The sequence below is a fragment of the Myodes glareolus genome, chromosome 1, assembly GCF_982192425.1.
Source record: "Myodes glareolus chromosome 1, mMyoGla1.1, whole genome shotgun sequence".
In the NCBI taxonomy this organism is placed as follows: Eukaryota; Metazoa; Chordata; class Mammalia; order Rodentia; family Cricetidae; genus Myodes; species Myodes glareolus.
The window spans coordinates 100,429,507-100,457,188 of NC_142026.1; the positions used below are offsets into that span (position 1 = coordinate 100,429,507).

The 27,682-nt window shown below is 43.5% G+C and overlaps 2 protein-coding genes across 3 annotated transcripts in view; one reads left to right on the top strand and one right to left on the bottom strand.

Moving 5' to 3' along the window:
* Positions 1-27,682, bottom strand: part of Tbc1d32 (TBC1 domain family member 32) — a 207,107-nt gene that overhangs the window by 59,768 nt on the left and 119,657 nt on the right. For both annotated transcript variants that reach the window (XR_015739040.1, XM_048425064.3), the window contains exons 24-25: positions 27,187-27,295; positions 26,380-26,473 (exon numbers count right to left, since the gene is read on the bottom strand). Coding sequence is in view for 1 of the 2 variants with exons in the window: in XM_048425064.3 (XP_048281021.3) it covers positions 26,380-26,473; positions 27,187-27,295 (203 nt within the window). In the remaining variant the exon portion in view is untranslated. The remainder of the gene's footprint in view (positions 1-26,379; positions 26,474-27,186; positions 27,296-27,682) is intronic.
* Positions 2,754-8,312, top strand: LOC148123540 (uncharacterized). The gene is given in 1 exon segment (XM_087896289.1): positions 2,754-8,312. A coding segment is annotated over 1 exon segment (5,313 nt). The 5' UTR covers positions 2,754-2,999.

Sequence of the window (27,682 nt, forward strand, 5' to 3'; positions counted from 1 at the left end):
GCATGTTCCTGCCTCACACTCCAGAGCACTGGGGCTATAAGTGTGTGCCTTTGTGCCCAGCTCCAAACAAAAACGATCACCTTAGAAAATTAAGACGATATACAAGTAACTCTCTGCCAAAAAGTATCCACTATTATTTTTAAAAATTAAAAGCAAACCTGCAATCATCATGAAATTAAAAATGTGGTCAACATCCAAAAAATATGAAAAATGAACACTGTGACGGGTAACTAGTAAAAGAATCAATTAATGAAAAATATTCTCAAAAATAAATGTTAAATTCAATGAGAGATTCAGAGAAATATAAAAAGGAAATAGTTAAATAGAATGTAGCCTATTACTAAATATGGACCTCCCACTCAATAAAAAGAAAGCAAATAGCATTTGTATAACAGCCTTTATAAATCTTGAGTCATTCTATTGAGCAGAAAGAAAGAGGTACAGAGACCATATCCTATATAGTTCTATTTGGGTGAAACGCTAGCACTGGAAGAATGATCTTAGAGTAAGCCATGGTTCTCAGGTGGGTGCATGCCCTTTTGCTCCAAGAGGGCATTTGGCAATAGGCATCTCAGTTGTCACAACTGAGAAAGTGGAAGGAGAGATCCACTGGCAGCTGATGGGCAGAGGTCCAGAGATGCTGCTAAAATACCTACATGACAAAGTACGACACTCTGGCTCCCTCCAAAATCCCACTTACTAAAATACTAACAGTGTTAAGGTGGAGCGGAGGTTGAGAAGTACCAATTCACAGTAATGGAAAAGGACCACCCGCGACTAAGGAAGAAGAAAAGATGACTGTGGGTGAGAGAGGCTTGCTGTGAGGTCAAGAGAAAACACTGTATTTTGTTTGTGGTTATACTGGTCAAATTTCAAAGTATTTTCTTTAAAAGAGTGTATTTTATCATATATAAAAATTACATATCATGTGTATGTGAATGTTTACAGATAATTAAAAGCCAATGACTAAGCAAATTAGAATGCCACTCAAACATGAGTGGCTCTAGGTCACGATGTGATGTAACATTTATATTGGAACTGACTAATATTTTATTAAGGGAACACGCTTACACAGAATTCTCACTTATGAGAATGTAAAGGAAGCCAGAAAATAATAATAAAATAATAAAATAAGCTCATGCCAATAATCCCAGTGTTCCATGGATTGGCAGCTAAGACTTTACCGTGGATGTACCTTTCATTCATGGTCAGCTTTGGACCCTACCTCCTGTTTCCCTGGTAATAACCAGAAAGTTAAACATCACAGTGGCACTTCCTTAATGCAACATTAAAAACTGGAGCTATACAGGCCTTACTGAAGCCCACTAAGGAAAAGTTACTTCTTCCTGGTCAAAAGAATAGAATTTGAGCTCTACTTCTGACCCGCATAGAGACATGGCAGTACAATCTGCTGAAAGATTAGAATGTTACACAGTATTGCCACCTCCTTTGAAAGTTAATCCATCTGGACCTGTCAATCTGCTGATTTACCTGAAGCTGTGCTACAGAGGTGGGAGGAATAATTATCCCCTTAGTGAGATAATGTACCTTTCCTTCCCAGAGGCACCTCTCCCAAGTTTACAGGGTTTCTGTCAAATAGTACTGCAAAGTCTGTCAGTTCTTCTGAGTCTTGACTCAAAAAGCTTAAGTTTTCCTTCTCATTTCTCTACATCTTTTTTTCAGATACTGGCCAGCAGCCTCCACATGCATTCTTTACCACTCTGTGCTTCCTCAGTCTTTCCTGAAGTCCCCACGCTTCCGCCATGCAGCTACCTGCTAACTTCCATTGCTGAATGTGTTGCACTGATTAGACCCTAACTTCCTTTCTCTTTCTCATCTCCTTCCTCCTGGCTGTCACCAAGATTTAAAGCTTGCCTGGCCTGTAGTTTTGCTCCTGAAGGACCCCAACTTCATTGGGGTCACAGTTAAAACTGGTTTTTAACCTTAACCACAGTTATAACGCTCTGCAAAGGTTTTCAGATAGCAAGCTCCATTAAGGCCTCCGGAGTCAGGACCTCCAGAGCGCTGAACAAATAACAGGCCTAATTCAGGACCTCCACAATGCTGAGCAAAGACACCTGAGCAAAGATAGCCTCATCTGGCTGCGAAACATAAGATTTATGGATAGGTCATAGGAACAAAGAAAGAGAAGATTGCGAGGCCTGAGTCACGTAGAAAGCGGGGCTCATCACGGATCAGGGGCTATGCTATCAGACATTTAGTCGCCAGCCAGAAAAGGGGAAGGCAGGATGAGAGGAACAATAAACCGCCAAGCAGTCCCCTCAATGTTATCTAGGTTAACAATTTACCACCCTGCATCTCGCTTCTGTAAACCTTGCTTTTTGCTCCCCTATAAAAACCCCTCACCCCCAACCTGCGGGGCGCAAAGTCCCCGAGAGGCTTTGTCGCCCGCAGGTACCTGTGTACCCCAAATAAACCTCTTGCTGCTTGCATCCGGCTGCGTGCTTTGACTGGTCTTTGGGCTTGGGGTCTCTCCCGAGGGAAGACGCCCAGCGGGGAGTCTTTCATTTGGTGCATTGGCCGGGAATTTGGAGGCCCCTATCCCGGAGACCGCCGAATCACTGTCGGGAGGTGAGGCAAGCTGGCCAGCACTTCTATGTTCTATGTTGTCCTATGTTCTACTATGTTCTATGTCCTATGTCTTTGGCGTCTGATTGTTGCGCTGCGAATTTGAATTTGTGCGATTCAGCTGGGTCGGTTTGTATTTGGGCGGGCCTTGGAGAGGAGCTGACGGGCTCGAACTTTCCCCCCCGCACCCGGGGAGACGTCCCGCGGGAGTTTGGAAGCTCGATTTTCTTTTTTTCGGGCTCATTTGTCTGAACCCACGACCAATCGTCTGAAGGTACGGGGTTCGTTTGGGAGGTGGGGGTGTCCGGAGCCCCTATGGTAACCTCCGTTTGAGTGGCGTGTCTGATTGTCGGTCTGTTTGTCCTACCGTGCATCTTTGAAGTTTGCCTGTTTGTTGTTGGAACACCAGCATGGGGCAGTCTCTAACCACCCCTTTAAGTCTGACTCTAGATCACTGGTCAGATGTCTCTAAACGAGCGAGCAATCAAATGCTAGAAGTCAAGAAGAAAAAATGGCAGAGTCTCTGTTCCTCGGAATGGCCCACATTCAATGTGGGCTGGCCGCGGGACGGCACTTTCAGCAAGAATGTTATTTTGCAGGTCAAGGAACGAGTCCTCGATAAAGGGCCCCATGGGCGCCCTGACCAAGTCGCTTACATCGTTACTTGGGAGAGTTTGGCTAACGACCCACCCCCCTGGGTGGCTCCCTTTGTTTTTCCAGGGAAATCCCAACCCTCCCTAGGTCTCACTCCTTCGGCCCCTTCTCCGCCTCCGTCTCCGCCTTCTCCGCCTCCTCCGCCTTCTCTGCCGCCGCCTTCCCCTCCTCCGCCTTCCCTATCAAAGACCCCCGTCCCTACAGTCTCCTCCCTTTATCCGGCACTGACGAAGGAGGAGACCCCCAAACTACATGGGGGACCGAAGGAGACCCATAAGCAGCCATCTGTCCTCCCCCCTGACCCAGATTCCCCTCTTGTCGACCTCCTATCCGAAGATCCTCCCCCCTACAACCCCCAGCAGGAACCCGGAAGTAATGAAGCGGATCCTGCGACCCCCTCACCCTCGTCACGGAGCTCCCCACCTATTGCCTCCCCTGTCGCTAGCAGGCTCCGGGGAAAGCGTGAACCGTCTCCCCCGGACTCCACCTCTCAAGCATTTCCCCTGCGACAGGGAAATAACGGCCAGTTTCAATACTGGCCCTTTTCCGCCTCTGATCTATATAACTGGAAACAACACAATCCTCCCTTCTCCAAGGATCCTGTGGCATTAACCAGCTTAATAGAGTCTATTTTACTCACACACCAACCAACATGGGACGATTGCCAACAATTATTACAGACCCTCCTCACTTCTGAGGAAAAACAAAGGGTCTTCGTAGAAGCACGAAAGCAGGTTCCCGGAGAAGATGGGAGGCCAACCCAATTGCCCAACGAGATTGATGCTGCCTTCCCCCTCACTAGACCTGACTGGGATTTTACCACGATCGCAGGTAGGGCACACCTACGCCTTTATCGCCAGTTGCTTATTGCGGGTCTCCGAGGGGCTGGTCGTCGCCCCACAAATTTGGCACAGGTAAAGCAAACGATTCAAGGGGCAGATGAGTCTCCAGCAGCCTTTTTAGAAAGGCTTAAGGAAGCATATCGTATGTATACGCCTTATGATCCCGAGGACCCAGGACAGGCTAACGGCTTGTCGATGTCCTTTATCTGTCAGTCAGCACCTGACATCAGGAACAAGTTACAGAGGCTGGAGAACTTGCAGGGGTATACGTTACAGGATCTACTTAAGGAGGCAGAGAAGATCTTCAACAAAAGGGAGACTCAAGAAGAGAGAGAGGACCGTATCCGTAGAGAGAAAGAAGAAAGGGAAGATAGATTGAGAAGGGAAGCAGAGGAGAAGGAGGAGGCTAGAGATAGAAAAAGGAACAGGGAATTGAGCCGCCTCTTGGCCGCCGCAGTTCAGAGCCAGGAAAGTCGACAGGGAGATAGGGTGGGAGAGCGAAGAGGCCCTCGCGTGGAACGCGACCAATGCGCCTACTGCAAGGAAAGAGGACACTGGGCGAAGGACTGCCCTAAAAATACTCGTAAATCTAGAGGCCCCAAACCACGAGCCTCACTCCTGGCCCTAGATGAGGACTAGGGAGGTCAGGGCCAGGAGCCCCCCCCTGAGCCCAGGTTAACACTTGATGTTGGGGGGCAGCCGGTCACTTTCCTAGTGGATACTGGAGCTCAGCATTCGGTTCTTACCCGGTCACCTGGACCGCTCAGTGGACGGACCGCTTGGGTACAAGGAGCCACTGGCGGAAGACAATATCGCTGGACCACCGAACGGAAGGTGCAATTAGCAACTGGTAAAGTAACTCATTCTTTCCTACACGTTCCAGACTGCCCCTATCCATTACTAGGGCGAGACTTACTCACCAAACTGAAAGCCCAAATTCATTTTGAGGGGGCAGGAGTTCGAGTGTCGGGCCCAAACGGGGACCCCCTCCAGGTCTTGACTTTACAATTGGAGGACGAATACCGGCTATATGAACAGGACCCCAAGGTACAAGGGGCCAGGGACTTGGACATATGGCTTACAGAGTACCCACAGGCATGGGCTGAGACGGGAGGCATGGGGCTAGCGCTACAGCAGCCCCCATTGATTGTAGCCCTAAAGGCCTCAGCCACTCCGATCTCAGTCAAGCAATACCCCATGTCAAATGAGGCCTACCAGGGGATAAGGCCACATATCAAGAGGCTATTAGAAGAAGGCATCCTGACCCCCTGCCGGTCACCTTGGAATACCCCCCTCCTCCCAGTAAAGAAACCAGGGACGAAGGATTACAGGCCGGTGCAGGACCTCAGGGAGGTAAATAAGAGAGTTGAAGACATACATCCGACCGTCCCCAATCCGTATAATTTACTAAGTACCCTGCCACCTTCTCACACCTGGTACACGGTGCTAGACTTGAAGGACGCCTTCTTCTGTCTCAGATTAAGCCCCAAAAGTCAACCCCTTTTCGCCTTCGAATGGAGGGACCCCGAATTGGGGATTTCAGGCCAACTGACGTGGACCCGGCTCCCACAGGGCTATAAGAATAGCCCCACCCTATTTGATGAGGCTTTGCACCGGGACCTTGCAGACTTCAGAGTTCAACACCCGTCATTGATCCTGCTCCAGTATGTGGATGATCTTTTGCTGGCAGCCCCCACAGAACATGACTGCCGACAAGGTACGGGGGCCCTGTTGCAGACCCTGGGACGGCTGGGCTATCGGGCATCCGCCAAAAAGGCCCAGATATGCCAGACTGAGGTGATTTATCTGGGATATAAGTTAGAAAAGGGACAGCGTTGGCTCACAGCCGCACGCAAAGCGACTGTATCCCGCATACCTGTACCCCGAAACCCCCGCCAGTTGAGGGAATTCCTGGGGACAGCTGGGTTCTGCCGCTTATGGATACCAGGCTTCGCTGAAATGGCAGCTCCCCTCTATCCCCTTACCAAGCAGGGGGTCCCATTTGAATGGACAGATAAACAACAAAGGGCTTTCGAGAACATCAAACGGGCCCTCCTCTCCTCCCCGGCGCTGAGTCTGCCGGACGTTACTAAGCCATTCGAACTGTTTGTTGATGAAAAACAAGGATATGCCAAGGGGGTTTTGACCCAAAGACTTGGACCATGGAAGCGCCCTGTCGCATACTTATCAAAGAAATTAGACCCAGTGGCCTCAGGCTGGCCCCCTTGCCTACGGATGGTAGCAGCCATTGCCGTCCTTATTAAGGATGCTGGCAAACTGACTTTGGGACAGCCCTTGACCATTCTGGCACCCCATGCCGTCGAGGCCTTGATTAAGCAGCCCCCTGACCGATGGCTCTCCAACGCCCGCATGACCCACTACCAATCCTTGCTGTTGGATACGGACCGAATCCAGTTCGGACCTGTAGTCGCCCTTAATCCGGCGACCTTGCTACCCGCACCGGAAGGACCAGACCAGCATGACTGCCTTCAGATCCTCGCAGAAATGCACGGAACCCGGACGGACTTGACTGATCAGCCCCTCCCAGATGCGGACCACACCTGGTACACTGATGGGAGCAGCTACCTGCTGAATGGAGAACGTAGGGCGGGAGCCGCAGTTACCACGGAGACCCAGGTAATCTGGGCCAGTGCCTTACCCAGCGGCACCTCGGCCCAACGAGCTGAACTCATCGCTTTAACTCAAGCTCTTAGATTGGCAGAAGGTAAGAAGCTGAATGTTTATACTGATAGTCGATATGCCTTCGCCACTGCACACATACATGGAGAAATATACCGGAGACGAGGGCTCCTGACCTCAGAAGGCAAGGAAATTAAAAATAAAGCAGAGATCCTTGCTCTATTAGAGGCCTTATTCCTCCCCAAAAGACTGAGCATTATGCATTGTCCCGGGCACCAAAAAGGAGATCACGCCGAGGCCAGGGGAAATCGGCGGGCGGATGAAGCAGCCCGAGAGGCTGCATTGGGACCACAAATTCTTCCCCTAATATCCGAGGCCGTCCAATCCACAATAGACTGGGCCTATGATAAAGAGGACATACACATGCTCCAAAAATTGGGGGCAGAATACAACTCAGCTAATAGACGGTGGATTTATCGGGGAAAAATAGCAGTGCCCATAAAAATAACCCATGAACTTATAAACTACTTACATAAATTGACCCATTTGGGTACAAAGAAAATGAAAATCCTCCTAGACAGAATGGAGACTGGACAGTTCCTCCTGAACAGGGATAGGGTACTCCAACAGACAATAGACAATTGCAGGGCCTGTGCCCAAATTAATACAGGCCACTCGAAAACCCTCCAAGGGGTGCGTCTCCGAGGACACCGGCCTGGCATCCACTGGGAAATAGACTTCACCGAAATTAAACCTGGTTTGTATGGATACAGATACTTGCTGGTTTTTATAGACACCTTCTCAGGATGGGTAGAGGCCTATCCCACCAAACATGAAACAGCCAGGATGGTTGCCAAGAAGTTATTGGAAGAAATTTTTCCCCGATACGGGATGCCAAAGGTATTGGGATCTGATAACGGGCCAGCCTTCGTCTCCCAGGTAAGTCAGTTGGTGGCCAAGTTACTGGGGATTGATTGGAAATTACATTGTGCTTATAGACCCCAGAGTTCAGGACAGGTAGAACGTATGAACAGAACTATTAAGGAGACTTTGTCTAAATTAGCACTCGCAACTGGTACAAAGGATTGGGTGTTGCTCCTACCCCTGGCTCTATATCGAGCCAGGAATACTCCTGGGCCACATGGCCTTACCCCATTTGAAATATTGTATGGGGCACCACCTCCAGCCGTACATTTCTTCGATACGGACATTGCAGACTATGCTAACTCCCCTTCTCTACAAGCCCATTTACAGGCCCTGCAGCTGGTACAACAAGAGGTCTGGAAACCCCTGGCAGCAGCCTACCAAGACAGCCTCAACCAGCCGGTGGTGCCCCATCAGTACCAGATTGGAGACACCGTTTGGGTCCGCAGACATCAGACCAAGAACCTGGAACCGCGCTGGAGAGGACCGTTCACTGTTCTCCTGACCACCCCAACGGCGCTTAAGGTGGACGGAATTGCTGCTTGGATCCACGCCTCACACGTGAAAGCCGCCAGCCCAGGAGAACAGACGACTAGCCAGAAGAAAGGATGGAAGGCCCAACGTTCCCAGAACCCCCTAAAGATAAGACTGGTGCGGGAATAATGTTATGGGTATTACTCTTTCCAATGTTGATCTCGGGATCCATGGGGGCTCGTAATGGAAGCCCCCACATAATTTACTCCTTAACTTGGCAGATTATTTCCCAGACCGGGGAAATAGTCTGGAAAAAAACTGGCCAGCATGCCCTCAACACCTGGTGGCCGCCCCTGACCCCAGACTTTTGCCAATTAGCAGCTGGTTTAGACACCTGGGATGTTCCCATCGAGGATCCTACCAACCCTGAGGACAACCTGCCACGCGCCAGGCGTGCGACTATGGAGGTTAGCTCATCCGGACACATACAAACTTCCCCCGGATGCAGGGACAATTGGGCTAAAGATAGGCTGGCTTCATTAGATTTCTATGTATGCCCTAGGGATGATAGAAGCAGAGACAAAGCATATGCTTGTGGCGGATATGAACAATACTTCTGTGCTCAATGGACATGTGAAACCACTGGGGATGCCTACTGGAATCCCTCCTCCTCCTGGGACAAAATTATTGTCAAGAAAGGCTGGGTTAAAAATGGGGCAGGAACCACTTCGCTGCCCCTTAACATTACATTCACTGACAAGGGTAGACAAGCCCGGGAATGGCAGAAAGGTTATACCTGGGGACTACGCTGGCATATGTCAGGGACAGATAAAGGGGTGATATTCAAAATACAACTTGAGGTAAAGACAGCGGCCATACCAGTCGGCCCTAATCAAGTTTTGGCAGACCAGCGGCTTCCATCCGTACAGGAATATAAGGGACCATCAATTAAGCACAATGTACTACCTGTTATGCCCAGTCCACCTAGGACCCATGGCCCAACTCCCACCCCTAACCCCCCAGCAGCCACAATTGAGCCGGAAAGAGGAACGGGAGATCGTCTTTTAGGTCTCATTAGGGGGGCTTACCAGGCCTTAAATCATTCAGATCCAGATCGGGCCAACAACTGCTGGCTCTGCCTTAACCCAAGTCCCCCATACTATGAAGGGATAGCCCTCTGGGGTAACCATAGTAATGTCACTTCGCCACCCCCCACCTGCCAGGGCATGGATCACCATCTAACCCTTACCCAGGTGACAGGCACCGGATCTTGCATAGGAGCTGCGTTTGGCCGGCCCTTTTGCACTTCCACCACGACCGTCATCAAGGGGGACTATTATTTAATTCCACCGGAGGGGACCATTTGGGCGTGTAACACTGGCCTGACTCCCTGTGTATCGGCAGCAGTATTCAACCAAACTCATGAGTATTGTGTTCTGGTACAAATTTGGCCACGCATCACATACCACTCGGATGAGACCGTCCTCCAATATTACGGATACTTACCCCAAAAGGAAAAGCGGGAGGCTGTTACCTTGACCCTGGCCGTGCTCCTAGGGGTGGGGGGGGTGGCGGCAGGAATAGGCACTGGGGCCGCCGCCCTGGTGCGCACGGACCAATATATGCTTTTACATCAAGCTATGAATGAGGACCTGAGGGCCCTTGAAAAGTCGGTTAGAGCCCTGACGGAGTCATTAGCTTCCTTATCCGAAGTGGTGCTGCAAAACCGGAGAGGATTAGATTTGCTCTTTCTAAAGGAAGGAGGGCTTTGCGCAGCCTTAAGAGAGGAATGTTGTTTTTATACTGATAACACCGGAGTGGTAACTGAAACCTTAGATAAGTTAAAAGAAAGGCTAGAAAAACGTAAGAAAGAATTTGAGGCCCAGCAGACATGGTACGAAGGGCTTTGGAACCGATCCCCCTGGTTCACTACCTTAATCTCTTCCCTAATGGGACCCATAATCCTGTTGATGTTAATTCTTACAGTTGGCCCTTGCATTGTAAATCGGTTGATTCAATTTACTAAGGACAAACTTTCAGTCATTCAAACCCTGGTCTTAACCAGCCAGTACCAAAAATTGAGCCAAAGCGAGAAAGAGATCCTGTAAATACTGGAGTAAAAGGTTTTACTCCATGATAAAAACATAAAATGAGGGAATGAAGGACCCCAACTTCATTGGGGTCACAGTTAAAACTGGTTTTTAACCTTAACCACAGTTATAACGCTCTGCAAAGGTTTTCAGATAGCAAGCTCCATTAAGGCCTCCGGAGTCAGGACCTCCAGAGCGCTGAACAAATAACAGGCCTAATTCAGGACCTCCACAATGCTGAGCAAAGACACCTGAGCAAAGATAGCCTCATCTGGCTGCGAAACATAAGATTTATGGATAGGTCATAGGAACAAAGAAAGAGAAGATTGCGAGGCCTGAGTCACGTAGAAAGCGGGGCTCATCACGGATCAGGGGCTATGCTATCAGACATCTAGTCGCCAGCCAGAAAAGGGGAAGGCAGGATGAGAGGAACAATAAACCGCCAAGCAGTCCCCTCAATGTTATCTAGGTTAACAATTTACCACCCTGCATCTCGCTTCTGTAAACCTTGCTTTTTGCTCCCCTATAAAAACCCCTCACCCCCAACCTGCGGGGCGCAAAGTCCCCGAGAGGCTTTGTCGCCCGCAGGTACCTGTGTACCCCAAATAAACCTCTTGCTGCTTGCATCCGGCTGCGTGCTTTGACTGGTCTTTGGGCTTGGGGTCTCTCCCGAGGGAAGACGCCCAGCGGGGAGTCTTTCACTCCCAAACTTTAATAAATTTGTTCTTGAGCTTCCATAAGAATTGAAATTACATAATTAACAAATAACTAAGAACCTGAAAGGGAACCCCAATTTCCTTGGTAATACCCATATTTCTGAGGCTGGGAGGGATGGCCCAGGTTCAAGGCCATCCTAGAAACACAGTAATTTTCAAAACAAACAAACAAACAAACAAACAAACAAACCTCCAGTAGCAGCAAGGAAATCCTTAATTATTAAATAACAGTAAATTAAGTTTTTGTTGCCAGCACCCACGGCTGTCCCTCCAGTCACACAAAAGTAAGTAAGTAAATAAATAAATAAATAACTCTTTTCAACAATTTACTTTTTAAGGCAGTGAATTTTACATGGCAAGGGCTGGTCTCAGTCCTGATCTGCTTTGCCTATACCTTCAAGTCCTGAGATTATAACCACTGTAGTGGTTCAAGTGACAGTGTACCCCATAGGCAAGGATGTTAGCATACTTGGTCTGGGTTGCTGGCACTATTTGGGAAGGCTTGGGAGGCATGGCCTTGTAGTTGGGGAGTGTGGCACTGTGAGCAGACTTACACGGTTTAAAAGACTCCTGCCATTCCCCCATTCACTCTGCTTCCTGCTTGTGATTTAAGACATGAATATTCAGCGTGTTGCTTTAGCTGCCATGGTTGACCCCTCCCTGCCGTGACAGACCCTTTACCTCTGGAACCATAAGCCCAAATAAATCCTTCCTTGTCATGGTGTTTTATCACAGCAATGGAAAACCTAACTAGCTTATGAAATTTTATAGTTAGGACATTTTTATAATTTTGACTGCTTTTTTAGTACAATAAAAGGGCCTGAAAAAATAATCTTAAAAGAATATATACTAACATCTGTGTATGTATATATTCTAAGTCACTCAGTATAAAAATTCCAATATTGACTTATAACATCATTTTAATAGCAGACAATTTTATGTAATTCTAATGCTATAATATTTCTAGAAACTGATTATCATAAATGTAACTTGGTTATTATAATTTAGCTCTGATAAAATCACCACAAAAACCTACCATCTTCTTTATCAAAAAATTAGTTTGGTATAGCTTACAAGATAGAAAAGGGGATGTCCCTCCTGTCTACACTTCTTTAGACCAACACAGAAGGGCAAGCCCCTCTTCTCTATACTTCTCAGACCAACAGAGGAAGGGCATGTCCCTCCGTTCTATGCTTTAGGTTAATATAATTCACAGGTACCTATGAAAAACTAGAAGAGAATAAAAACGTTTAATTTACTTCTAACTCTCACTAAAGAAGATGCAAAATCAAAAAAAGAAAGAAAAGAGAAACAAAAAGTTCCACAGTCTGACATTCACCCCTGACAACTGACATTGTTTCCTCTCTAAACTCCAGAAGTAGGTACAGCGAAGAGTAGAATTTTTCAGTTTTAGTAATTGGGTATTTATATAATTTACCAAAAATATAATTAAAAGATTATATTTATCATATAAGGTTACAGAAAATGGAGAAAAACAGACTATATAATACAAAAAAACTAAAAAAAATAAAAAAACATAAGCTTAATATAAATACAGAGAAACCCTACTATTTGCTTGGGAAACAAGCCTTCTTTTAATTTCAGTATATCATGAATCACTTTGGACAAAAATATAAAAAGCTATGGAAGGAATAGAAATATCAAGGTAACTACCAAGAGATTTCCTGTCTACTTCATACAGCCAGAATTGAATCATGAAACTTATTTGTAGAATTATTGATTTCATTTGTATTTCTATTCCTTTCCTTCCAGTCACATCAACACGGTCACTATTTTATATTATCCTTATTACTGCAATCAAGAGAAAGCACTAAAAGAGTCTCCAAGAAGCACCAGGGATACAAACAGACATTTACCCAACTCTAAGTTTGGAAGTTATAAATAATGTTTCCTCTTCCAGAATCGTATTATAATTATTCAAACAGATTTCATCACAGCGTTTTCATATATGTGTATAACATACTGTGGTGGTTTGAATCAAAATGCCCCCCACAGGCTCACTGATTTGAATGGCCACCAAGGAGTGGCACTATTAGGAGGTGTGACCTTGTTAGAGTACATGTGGCCTTTTAGAGGACGTCACTGAAGATGGGCTTTGATGTTTCAGAAGCTCAAACCAGGCCCAGCCTCTCTCTTCCTGCTGCCTGCTAGTGTGGTTATAGAACTCTCAGCTACCTCTCCAGCACCATCTGCCTGCATGCCACTATACTTCTTGCCATGATGATAATGGATAAATCTCTGAAAATGTAAAACAGACCCAATTCAGTGTTTTCTTTTATAACAGTTGCCGCGGTGGTGATGTGTTTACAGCAAAAGAAAAATGACAAAAACAGAAGTTGGTACAAGGGATTGGGGTATTGTTCTGATGGGCCTGATCATGTTTCTTGTTGGATTGTGTACTTTGGGATTTTGGATCAGGAAAGGAGTCAAACACTTGGAGTAGAGAGCTTAAAGAGCCATCCTAATAGGAGCATGGAAGACAGTGGTGCTGAGAGCAATGCAGATATGATGGCTGGCTCAAGAGGTTTCAGAAACAAATACTAAGAAGTGGCCTAGGGATTGTTCTTCCAGTATTTGGCGGGGTGGGGGGAGGGGGAAGGCTGCTTTGGGCCCTTGTCCAAAACCAATCTGCCTAAGTCTAAATTGAAGTGTTTTGGATTAATGGCATTGGCAGAGGGCATTTCAAAACACAGGCTAGGATTGACAATGTTGCATAGTGAATGGTTTTTAGTGGTCAAATTTATGCAGAGCAAACTGAGCAACTAAAAAATATGAACTGTATTGTTTAAGGAGGAAAAGAAACACTAGGAAGTGTAATGAAATTAAGTCCAGTGCTCAAGGAGATAAAAGGTTTATAGAAAAGTCTGATCCTAAATGGAATAAAGGAAGCAGTAAACTCGGGCCAAGACCCCACCCAGCTAAGCTTCCAACTTCTGAAAAGGAATTAAAAGCTTAGGACAGGGCATGATGGCACACCACTTTAATTCCTCAGGATTAAAGCACTCGGGAGGCAAAGGCAGATGGATCTCTGAGTCTGAAGTCTACACTCTGGTGTACAGAGTGAGATCCAGGATGGCCAAGCTTAGGCAGTGAACAAAACAGAAAGCTGATGCAGATATAATCAAAAAAGCAAGCTATGTTCCAGACCCAGTGAGCAGCAGAACTTGGCAGCTTCAGCCACCTGGTTCTAGCTTTATAGTCAAAGATGCAAGAAAAGGGTTTGAAATCTCCCTTCATTGCTAAGGAAAGCGCTGAGGCCAGGCATGTGTCAGGAATGTCCCTGCATGGAGGCCAGGAGAAAACACTGCATGGAGCTATGATGGTGAAACCCTGGATTGCCATGGAGACCCCAAGATACTGTAGATACCAGAGTTGTGAGATGCTTGACTAGCAGAACTGCTAACAGGGAATGGAACTAGCTCAAGAAAGTGTGTAGCAGTCACCAAAACTAAAAGGACCTGGATATCTTAAGAATGTTTTGAGCCAGGTAGAACATGCCTTTAATCCCAAAACTTGGGAGGCAGAGGAAGCCAGATCTCTGTGAGTTCAAGACCAGCCTGGTCTAAAAGAGCTAGTTCCAGAACAGCTAGAACTGTTACACAGACATGTTTTGACATCAGACATGGAGATGGAGAATTTAAAGGATGCCCAGATGGTTTTCAGTCTTCATTTGGTCCGATATTTCCTCACTACGCTCCCTTTGCTCCTTTTGGAATTTGGTGCCACTGTGGTTTCTGTGTCATTGCATGGTGGAAGTATATGATCTGTTTTTCAATTTTTATATTTACAGGGGGTTACAGTTAAGAGATTGCTATGAATCTCAGAAGAGCCTTTGGACTTTTAAACACTGATGAGACTTATATATGGGACTTTTGAAGTAGGGCTGAATACATTTTTGCATTATGATATGGCTACAAGCCTATGGGGGCCAAGGAGTGGAATGTGGTTGTTAAAATAAAAATGGTCCCGTAAGTTCATAAATTTGAATGCTTGGTTACCAGGGAGTGGCACTATTAGGAGGTGTGACCTTGTTGGGAGTAGGTCTGGCCTTGTTGGAGGAAGTATGTCACTGGGGCTTGGGCTTAGGGGTTTCAAAGGCTCGAGCTAAGCTTCCTCTCTTCCTGCTACCACCTGATCTGGATGTAGAACTCTCAGCTACCTCTCCAAAACAATGACTGTCTGTATGCTTCATGCTTCCCGCAATTATGATAATGAACTAAACCTCTGAAACTGTAAGCCAGCCCGAATTAAATGTTTTCTTTTATGAGTTGCCACGGTCACAGTGTCTCTTCACAGCAATAGAACACTGACTAAAGCATGTACTTTGTTTATATTAATTTCATTAGCTTCTCTGGTCCCAATAATTCCTTTCCTCTTCCAAATTTATCTCTGTTGTATTTTGTTTTCTTTTTAATATAGATTCCATACATGAGGCATTTGTGACATTTGTCATTTTTAATCTAGTTTACTTCAATTAACAATATGATCTCCAGCTCTATCTGCTTCATTGTAAACAACATCTAATGTTATCCTAGTCTTTGTTGAGCAACTGCATGTCCTAAAGACAGAACAATTTCAAACACAGTATTCCTCTTCTTCAATTTAGCACTTCAGTTTTCTGTACTTGTTGGCTAAACATTTACTGAGGGAGATATTAGCAAAGTATTGAAAAATATGGAATTTATTTTTATTATTTTACTCAACAAAAGTAGCATATTATCTATTTTTAACTGATGTGAGATATTTATGTTCAAATGTAAAGGGATAAACACATGCAAAATAAGCCTTGTTCCTCAAAAGAAAATGAGCATTTTACAGTTTAAACTAGTTATTTTAATAGCTGAAGTCCAGGAAAGAAACTATGATCTATCTCATCAGTCTCTTCACTTAGTGAGCTGATGTCAAATAAGAGTCAGTACTTTATCTGTAAATCATAAATCTGAAGTCCAAGAATAAAAGTAATAAAGAAAGAAAAAAGAATGAGATTATGTCTTATTTTACAAAAAGGACTAGTTAAGTATTTGAGAAAAGGAAGAATATATTGCTGAATATATTTATATATTTAGGTGTGCAAAACAGACTTCAGAAAACTTCTCTAACAAGAATAACTAATTTCCACCATGATGCCGCATGGCATTATATTCATACCATAATGTCCCTGAGTACTCAAGTTTATGGCCCATACATTACCAGTTTTTGCTGTCTTTGTTGTTCATAGAGTTGGGAACTACACATTTTGTATAAGTCACCAGACTAACCATTATGGCAAGGTAATCTAGTCATTTGTTGTTTAAGTACTATCCATTACTCAATTCAAACCTTACTGCAAAGTTGGTCATGGTAGTATGCACTTGTAATTCCAGCACTGGGGAGAATGAGGTAAGACCTTGAATTTAAGGTCAGCCTGGGATACACAGTAGGACACATTCTAAAACACTCAAAATAAACAATACAAATCAAGACCTTTTTCCTCTACTAACAAATGAAAATCACAATGAATTCTGTTATTTTATAGAATTAATATATACTAATAGTGGCGGGGACCAGAAATATCAGCACTTCAGAGGTGGAAGCACAAGAGTCAGGGGTTCAAGGTCATCCTTGGACACAAAATAAATTTCAAGTCAGTGTGAGCTTCATGTAACCCTATTTCAAAAGCAATTTCTTTTCAGAAAAAAATCCTATTCTATTCCATAATATATAATTCACGTTGTCTGAGAATTAGACTTTTCTTAATAGTCTTGTCATAATGGGCAAAAGCAACGCAGATAGCATACATGTAGTATGGCAGGAAACATGTGTTCACCTAAGACATGGTATGGTTCCGGAAGACAACATACAGAACTTAGAGGTTCAAGCATTTGTGCTGAATTTACTCAGAACTCAAAACTTATATGCCAACAAGTTGGGCCTGGAATTCACTTATATCTTGTGTTATGCACTCTGTCCTTGTATCATTTAATTTTTAGTTTAAAAAAGTAATTTCATGATAGGCAAAATTAAGAGATACTATCATTTACAGTTATGGCTTATAACATTTTCTTACATGGGAAGATAACAGAAGAATTTATCTGTATTTTAATATTATCTGGCACATTGCATTAAAGAGTGATTTATCAACAAGGAACATATTCTTTAAGTGGTAGTAAGAGAATGCTTTGCTAGACAGAAAATCAATTTCCCATCAGAAGACTAGAAATATGATGGAAGAAGCAGTAAACAGAACACTGATGCTACAAAAGGCTAAATAATTTACAGTGAAAGGTTGTACATTTTGAGATTTTATTTTCTAATTGTGAAAAAAAATGGGATAAGGGTTAGCAAAGCATACATTTTTGCGCCATTAGAAATGACAGGGACATTTGGTAGGCGAACAGGAAGTGTAATAAGGTACCTCATTCAAAAGAGAAGTATAAAGAAGTCTACTACAAGGAGATTTCAACTACAAGCTATGTGTATTGTGGATGTTTAGTTAGATTTGAGGTTACTGCAGCTGAGAGCAAGAATCTCTAAAGTCACATTAATTTGTAAATAATTTCTAGGGTCTAATGACAAAGGTGAGAAATACAATATTTGATGTTGGTAAAATAAAAGGATATGAAATCTCATGTCCATTCTTCTAGTCATTCAATACATTGTATTTATTGCATACAACCTGTTTTACTTAGATTTTTGATTCTGTGGTAAAACATCAAAAGGAATACAGAATTCTTTGATTCACAGTTTCAGAGGTTTTAGTACAAGATTGCTGATTTTATCACTTTGAGGTTATGAATGGATACATCCATAGATATACTAAAAAAATTAATATGTTCATAAATATACTAAAAAAGATGACAAATCCATGAACTGTCTTCTTTAAATGGGTACATTATATGGCATATTATATGGCAGGGAAGAAGTGCACGTGTTCACACAGCTGTTTCACACTAGCGTCACTCTACTGAGGCGCAAGCAAGCAAACCTTCTGGAAAGGCCTGCAGAGGAATGGACAAGCAAGGAGTGGTTACCAATGAGTTCCTGAGAACATTAAAAACTTCCCTTCTGTGAGAAGTTAGCACGATATTTGTAGCTTCTGACAAATGACCCACATACTTTCCTAAGATCTGAGAAAACAACCAGTGAGTTAGTGCTAACCTAAGGGACTTATCAGTGGACTTAACAATATACGAGAAAGACAAATGACATGCTCTCTTCTTTGAGTAAAATGTACATCAAAATAATATCACAATATAAAAAGAATTGCACAATGTGTGGAAGTCCTAAGTAAATATGTATTGTTGACATGGGTGTGGCCAATCCAAGATCCCAAAGCCTCTGACTCATGGGAAAATAGACTTTCCCCCAAGGGTACAGCTCAGAGGGATGGCAAAGTTTTCCTCCAGTCCACATGGTAATGTTGATGGCATGTGCAGAACATGCTCACCATAGCTTTCTATGCCTGGACATTTACATCCTGAAGACCACACCCCTACAGAGACTGCTCCTTCTCAAATTAGCTAAGTCTGTCTCCTTGATCCAGTTGTATACCAAAAGCCCTACCTCCTTGTTTGTCTGTCTGTAATAACAATGACTCTTTATCCAGCCATGTGCAAAAATATGCCTGTCTGTTCAACAGTATACAATAAATATGCAGAAGCTTCTCCATAGGAGTTCAGACTACCCAATCATAGCTTTTCTTATGTCTATGTTAGTCTTTTGTCATTCCCTTGCTGCCCTAGGCAGGTCTGTTCCTGGAGTTATGCTGGGTGTGGTGCTACAGCATTGAGATATACGAAATATGAATATATTAGAGTTTGCTTATGTCGGTCATAGAAAGGCAATTTGTGTGTGTAGTCTCTCCCTGTAGCATATTCATATGTGCCCAAGTCCAAGTGTGTGCTCTGCAGACATGTGTGCAGGCCAGAGGTTGGTGTTGAAATGTCTTGAGTTGTTTCCTCATTTTCTATTTTAAGATGTGGTCTCTCACAGAACCGAGATCTTACCATTTAGTCTAGACTGACTGGCAAGTGAGTTCAAAGAAGCTGGCTGTCTGTTTGCTCCACCATGTGTGCCACTACATCCAGTTTTTATGTGATGGCCAAGAATCTGCACTTGTATCATCATACTTGCTCAGCAAATACTTTACCTATTAAAGTACTGGGTAAAACTCTGCCCAGCTGGGACAAAAGCACTTTTTAAAAATAGTAAAGATATACGATATAGAAAAATAGAAAATTACTTATTTTCTGAGATATTTCTCTCTAATGCCTCCAATATGTGGAGCATGTTACTCAATTCCTTGGACAATTTTTCAGTTTCACCACAGGAAGTCTACATTTCTCTCACCTCTTAAAGAAAAAACGTCTTCATCCTACATTCATGAAAAAAGAATAAAGCAAACCAGACTGGCAAACAGGTCATAACAACTCCTGAGGGAATCAAGCTTAGAGAATAAAAACAAGCAACTCGGAATACCATCTTACAAGCATCCTGCTGCGAACAGGAAGGACACTGTGAGCTAGCCTCCAGCAGTTCCAGCTATGAGCTAGCCTCCATCAGTTGCAGCTGTGAGCCAGCCTCCAGCAGTTTCAGATGGCAGCTCCTAACCTGCTAACATGCGCCTGCTATGGCCATCACACAATCCCCTGTTTGACTTCTGAAAGTGAACAATATAAAGTACACTAGGATAGATCAGGTATATTCCAAGTATTAATAACTGATAACATATGCAATGTAATCTTTGCACTTAATGCTCCGTGCTAATATATAAGTATGTGTACATACAACATATACATGTGTGTACACATACACATGGAAGTTATTCATCAATAGCTTTTTTTTCTGTTGAGGTTTTTTTTTTTATTGATTTTATTGAGCTCTACATTTTTCTCTGCTCTCCACCCTGCCTCTCCCCGCCTCTTCAGCCCAATCCCAAGGTCCCCATGCTCCCAATTTACTCAGGAGATCTTCATCAATAGCTTTTAAATAGCCACTTAAATTTTAATAATGTTGCATCGAAATGTTCATAAATAGAACTACGGGAACTAGATAATGTCTCCAAACTCATACTTACAGAGATGAATCATCTCACAGCTTATACTGATGCCAAGAAGCTGACAGGAGACAACTTAACCTAGGAGGAGAGGCTAACTGTAGCAAGTAGGATAAATCTAGAAGCTGGGAGAAAAATGAGGATAATTTTATCATGTGCACATAACTGACATGGATTTTTTTCAACAATGAAATAACAACTTAGAAACTTGTGTGGAACCGATGACTAACCTCACACCTGTCAGAATCAAGGAGTCATTCCCTCTGAATCAGAAAACAAAGAGCAAAACACATGGCTCCTGCGACTGAAAGGACCTTCTGCCTTAAGGCATGATTAGCGTGAGCACAGTATTACACAGCTAATGTTTACTTAACTGTTTCAATCACACGAGTTCTGATTTATACCTTTCAGAGCATGAACTTGGTTCCATTTTTCTCATTAAGTTCACGGAACTATGATCACCAAACTCATGTCTGAGAAAAAACAAGACATAATTTTCAGCTCTTCTGGCACTTTTTGTTTTCCACCCTCATCTACAATTGTGGCACAGATATTAGGAGTATCAGAATGATATACAGAAATTATAAACTTAATATATCTTTGCAAAATCTCTTCCTGGAGTATCTTCACATAATCATTGCTGCTTAGATCATTTTCTTCTTAATGAGAACCACAATGAGTTCAGGACCAGTCTTTCTAGGATAATACAGCAGCTACCATGGTTAAATTTGGACAAATATTTGGTTCAAACATTTGTGATATTCACAACTAGAAACACAAGACAAACAAGTTCCAATCATGTGAGAAAATAAGAGGCTAAAGGATGCTAAAATGGCATCCTTAAACCAAAGCATGTGTCAGGAGGTTGTCAGCATCCAGGCACACCAGGCCGTTCCCCTTGGGAACCTGGCGTAGTGCTTCACCGCTCTGTGCATGGCAAGCAGTACCCTGACTGTACACAGGTGCAAAGGTCCCTTTGAAAAACAAGCTCTGCCCACCCCCACTGTCTCTTCCCACTGCACTTCTGAAGAGGCAAACAGGTCTTTGCCTCCCTCTGTTTCTCTCCCTCTGTCTCTTCCCTACCCTACCTTCTCTCAATAAACTCCACACTCAAACTCTGTCTGAATGGCGTATTTGTCTTTTACCTATTTGGGGATCTACTAAAGGCCCCACCTGATGCCATTTTACAACAAGGGCTATGACAAAGCCACAAGCCTTTCAGCTATAAGAGAAAGATTCTGCATACAAGAGTAACCTGATCCAGCATTTCAGAAGCATCATTCAAGATGCTGTGTGAGAACAGACTGAACAGAGTCAGACTGGCTGAAGTAAGAGAGGTTGTATTTTAGATCTGCAGAGTCAAGAAGACTTGCTGTCAGATTACTTGTGGGACTTAAAGGAAGGAAAAACTTCAAAATACCCTTTAGGCTTATTGCCTGAAGAAATGGAGGCACAAAAGTTGCCATTTCTGACATAGGGAAGAATATCAAAGGAACGGATTTTAAGAGAGTGTCAGGAATTGATCGTAGTCATGTTAAGTCTGGCGCGCTTACCAACCTTCCCGGAGAGATGTCACAAAAACAGACACAGGAGCCCAAAACTCAAAGTAGAGATAAGAGCCAGAGATGTCAATCTGACAGTCACTGGCATACTGGACAGGACCTCGGTGACAAGACAAAGTAAGAACCGCATGACAGAAAAATGGCCAGTAAACATGAAGCCTACTAAGTGAGTCCAGTCCACAGAAAAGTTTAAGAGTTTAGGAGATGAGAAAGATAAAGTTAAAAAAAAAAGATATAAAGACATATTTGCCAGAAATTCAGGAGGAAAACTGAACAGATAAATTTTCCAGAAGACAAGTTAAGTAAATGTTTCGAAAGAAGAAAGGGCAGCAGAGTGTGTGTCGGGGGGAGTACTGGAAGAAGAAGAAGGGAGAGAGCAGGGTTTCCAGTGTCAAACAGGAGGATTATGCTGAGGCTGACACTGAGACGGAGTGCTAGGGAGGGAGCGTGATGGTCAGTCCACAGCTGCATCCAGCAGAAACAGCACAGGGTATAGAAAATGAAGGATGGAAATGGGATTTCAAATGTACGAATGGGAGAGTTGGGGCTTGGGAAATAGCTCAGTCAGTAAAGTGCTTGCCTTGCCAGCCCAAAGACCTGAGTGCAATCTGCAGAATCCACATCAAAAAGCTGGGCATGGTGGCAGGCTTGTAATTCCAGCATCTAGAAAGCAAAGTCAGCGGGATGCCTGGAGCTTTTAGGCCAGGCAGTGTAAGCTCCTTGGCAAGTTCCAGGTCATTGAGACCCTGCCCCTCACCCCTCCCATGCAAACATATACATATACAAAGGAATACACTAGAATAGGAGCACACACACACACACACACACACATTTAGATAGATAGAAGACAGACAGAAAAACAAACATATAAGCAGTATTCCTTTTGGCTTATGGGGGTGTAGGCTTTAAAAAAAAAAAAACGCTCAAGTTCTACCACTGTGACAACATGGGTCAACCTCTGGGACTTTATGTTTGTAAAGTAATCCAGGCAAGGAAAGACAGATACTGCCTGACCTCACTTATTTGTAAAATTTAAAAATTTTGAACTCTTAGATGCAAACTGGTGAATAATGGTTATAGGGGGTTAGAGGACAAGGGTCAAAAGATACAAAATTTCAGTTGTAGCAAAACTCAAGACATCTGTCTGTGGCTTGAAAATCAGTAGCTGAGGTGTGTCCCTGGAAACCACGGCCACTACAGCTTACATTCCCCTAACTCCCATCCTTCAATTCCAATACCCCAGTCTTATCCCCAGCTGGGTAGCAGATCACCTGCTGCACTCTCTGCCCTCTCTGCCCCATTCCAAAGGGACTAAACAGACCATCTTCCACAGCCTCTCTTTTGTCCCACAAATCTTCCCATTCTGCAAATTTGTCTCACCTGCCAACAGTCTCTCCCTGGAAATCCGCCGGCCATGAAGACCAGGGAATCACACTAGCAATATTCACTCTCACACCTATCGTCAATTCCAATTTCCCCTTATCACTGTCACCCCAGCCCTGCAGCAGGGCACCAGCGGTATCCTGCATTGCTAGCCCTGCAGCTGTGCACTGTTGGTGTCCTGCATTGCCAGCCCTACAGCAGAGCACCCGCAGTGTCCTGCATTGCCAGCCCTGCAGCAGAGCACCCGTGGTGTCCTGCATTGTCAGCCCTGCAGCAGAGCACCTGCTGTGTCCTGCATTGCCAGCCCTGCAGCAGAGCACCCGCTGTGTCTCCATTGCCAGCCCTGCAGCAGAGCACCCACGGTGTCCTGCATTGCCAGCCCTGCAGCAGAGCACCTGCAGTGTCCTGCATTGCCAGCCCTGCAGCAGAGCATCTGCTGTGTCCTGCATTGCCTCTCTTTCCCCACTCCCTGTGGACTCCAAAGATTGTCCTGGCAGCCCCAATATGCCACCATCCTACAGAACCTTTTAGCACCCTGTCTCCTAGCCAACCCCCATTACTGCTAGTCAGCTCGTAATACCTAGAACTGGGAGTGTTTAGAACTCTTAAACACTTTCAATGGAAATGTAAACTGGTACAGACACTATAGAAATCAGTATGGAGGTGCCTCTAAATGCTACAAACATAACTACCATATGATCCAGCTATACCATTTCTGAGTTATAGATCTACAAGACTCTAAGTACTTTTACTACTGACTTAGATACTGTACATCCATTTTTACCACAGCAATATTCACAGAAGACAAGACAGAGAACATACATACCCACCAATAGAGAATATATACACAATGACGTTTTACTTAACCACAAAGAGAAACAAAACTAGGTCATTTACCTAGAAGAGGAGATCATCACAGTAAAATACACCAGACAAAAAAAGAAAGTATCTCGTTTTATCTTATATAGAATTTAGGTTTTTTTTTAAAAAAAAAAAAAAAAGACAAGAATGTAAAGAGAAAGCTACTTGGAAGAGGAAGGAGACCAGAATGGGAGAGGGCGATAAGAGAAAGCAAGGGGAGGGATGAAAACTATCACAGCACATAATAGGTATTTATGAATATGTCCTAATGAAAGTGATTATATTGTACAATTAATACACATTTATAAAAACCTGTGGCAATTATAGGAGCACACTGATGAAGGCTGGAGGGTGAATTCCATCTAACTATGTTATGGATGTTGAAAGCCATCATAGGGTCCTCCCGAAAAATAGAATAGATTCACACATATGTGTATTGTGTGTATATTTATCTTTCCTTATCTGGCTTATTTTACTCAACATCACACACGCACGCACGTGCGCACACACACACACAAAATTTGTCATAAGAATTGGCTCAGGAAATTATGTATGCACTGTAGGTTCACAGGATATAGATCTTAAAAGGAGAGAAAACGAAGAACTATCACTATCGCTGAGAGGAAGCAGCGAGGAAGCAAGGAGCAGGTGGAATTGACTTCTGCAAATGAGCAAAGGCAGTTCCTTCACAGTCCTGACCGGAGGCCTGAACGGGCACACGGTCAGTCCAAGGAGCTGATACGCAATAGTGCCACATAGATGCTCTCTATCATTCCTATTACAGCGAAGGAAGAAGTGTGGTGACTATCTGAGGAAGGACGGCAAATGGGAAGGTTCAAGGAGAGAAGAGTTTGGAGAAAATTCTTCTAAAAGAAGAGGAAAGTAAGCTGACCTGGAAACACCCCACCACAGCCCGGCACCTTTGGGACAGAACAGGAATCCCTCGTTACTCTTGTACAGGAAACACACTTCCATGAGGACCAGTTACAGGAACTGATGGACGCTGTCCTCTTCTTTAATGGTTGCTGCCTGTTAAGCTACGGCTATGCTACTCAGCAACTGCAACTCTGCCATTACCAACCGCTGCTAGGCCGCAAGAGCCACAGCCCGAGGAAATTCTGTTCCCTAAGGCACCAACTCTTCCAAAGCTACTAAGAGAATTTATCCAGATCTCTGTCCCGCTAGAGAACTCAAGATTTAATGGTTGAGGTAGAATCCTGCTTTCCAGAGAGGCGGAATAGCAAGCAGCTCACCTCCTTGTATCTCCCAAGAAGTCCTTGTGCTTTGCTTGCCCCTCCTTATAAACCCTTCTCCACCTGGCAACTACAACTTCCCGTCAGCTAGTCACTGCCTCAGCCTCTGGACCGCACATGAATTTTATTTAATCAAACACATCTTTGCATCACTAAACAAGTGTTCCAGAGCATAAACAAAAGTAATACATCTTAAAATAGTATTCAACAACAGGAGGATATTTTTATTCTTGGGAAATATCCATTCATACTACAATTTCTATTTTCATTTCCCTTGTTCAGGTTTCCAAAATATTTTGAAGAAACAAATTAATAAAAGTAGAAATCAGCTAATAAGACTGACAATGACTTCATTATTCAGAAACATTGTAAAGAAATGCTTTCTCCAAATAAAACTTAGCAAAGGAAACAGTGTTGAATATGTCAAGGAAAACTAACCAAGACATGGTTGAGGTACTGAAAAGAAAAATACAGATATTGCTGCATTATTTATAATTGATGTCATTTATAGTTCCCAGGTAAGCTCCTTGCACTCAGTACTCATGAAACATACATTAGGGAAACAAGCAAGCAGGGTAACAAATGTTGAAACCTAAAAGATGGAAGACACAGTACAAACAGTCTGATAGAAAGACTCGCAGCCGAGTAGGAAGATGAGAGCAACACTTGAAAGTGGTCTGGGTTCACTGCAGGATGGGAGAAGTATGAAAACATCCACAGGGCACCCCTGAAAAAACCTCTTCCTGAAAAAGATATAATACTACTCCCAAGTCTCTGAGAAAGTGATAGATTTAGTCATGCAAAAATGGAACACCAAAGCCCAAATTTTAAAGTGCATTAAGTGACTGTGAAATCAATCTCTTACACATGATTTCTTTCCAATGGAAGCTTGAAGGGATTATAAAGGACAGGATGGTGATGTGAGAATTGACTTCTAAACTTTATGAAAAGTGTGTCAAATGCCCTGGAAGGCAGCAGTGGGAGCCAGAGACCATAGACCTGAAGTTACAGATGGTTGTGAACCACCCTGTGGGTGCTGGAAGACCGACAAATGCTCTTAACTTCTGAGCCATCACTGCAATCACTACTAATTCAGGCTTAAATAAAACATCTATTGCCACTGAACAGACTGCAAGACCTTTGCTGCAAGTAATACTTGTTTACCATCATACAGATACTAATTAAACAAACAACAGGAGGTAATGTAAACACTAAGAGGGAATGGGCAGAGATGTTGTCTTCCACACATGCTGAAAATCCACACTTACTGTCCTTACAGTCTACTTCTGAAATTATAAAGAGAACACTGGAATATCGTTTGGTAGAAAAGATTTACCTTGCTTCATATCAGCACTTCTTGAAACTGCTGACAGATAGCAGTGTGGCAACGGATACGATGAAAACATTGGCCAAGGATATGGGTCATCCCCCTAAAAACACAACAACACAGGAAACTTTAGGAGGAGGGTTAAGATACTGAACTTCCATACTTTCTGGAATATTGTTCATTTAAATTGACATTTTTGTTCATACTTTTTTTGTCCAATTATCAAGTTATTTGCTACTATAATCCACTATTCCTAAAAGGCGATACGCAAAAGTAATAAAAATTTTAAACAAGTTGGACTATGATAACTTCCTCTTGTGATTTGAACTGATAATGACGGATTTACCTTTTTCATGAAAGGGAAAATGTAATCTTCAAAAGGCATCCCCCCCACCCCAGAACTATTTTTCTTCTGCCAATCATTTCTCTCTCCTCTTTTCCAGGGTGGCAGTAACAGAAAGGAAGTTCTTAACAGCTACACTCCATAAAGGCCCACATACTCCATACTGCAAGGCATAAATAATGCAACAGTGAAGGGTCAGGAAGGAGAAAGACTTCAGAACTCAAATACTCAAGGAAACTCAGCAGAGTGACAAGTCTGTGTTAAAACAATAATCTTCTGCTCCTGGACACTCAACAGCAACTCATGAGCTCTTGAAGACATCACTACTATTTCATTTTGAATATTTTCACCTGTTTTGTAAGCTTGTCAAGCAACAAAAATCGATCGCTGGTATGTAGACACTTGGAAAATGTTGTTTAGTGCCACTTCAGGTGTATATCTCACTTTAAAACATGTCAAAACATTGCACGCACCTTCTCAAGCATCCTTGGAGGTAGAATCCGCTCCAAGGGTCCACCAATGAGATTAATCCTTACAAGAACATGATTTCTCTCGACTGACAAACCATCAATTATAAAGTCCCTGAAAGAGAATATGCATCAATTTTGCTGTCTCCTTAATTGAATACGGTTTGATTTTTAAATCATGTCACTAGGTTACAAAGAGAAAAAAAAGACAACAAACAGAAACAAAAGGTATCTGCAAAACACACTGGTCATCAGAATATTTACAATACAGAGGGCACCAGTCCTTTTTTTATATCGTCAATTTTCATTGCTTCAAAAAAATTCTAAGACAAAGGGTATTTCCTTAATGAATAATCCTATGCTTATAAAAACGAGATTAGGACATAGCTTATTTCTGAAGTAACGTAACCATCTTTAGGAAAGCTCCTGCTAGACTGGAGAGGTGGCTCAGTCACTGAAGACTAAGATTGTAACTAGGACAACACAGGCTTCTCTATGATCT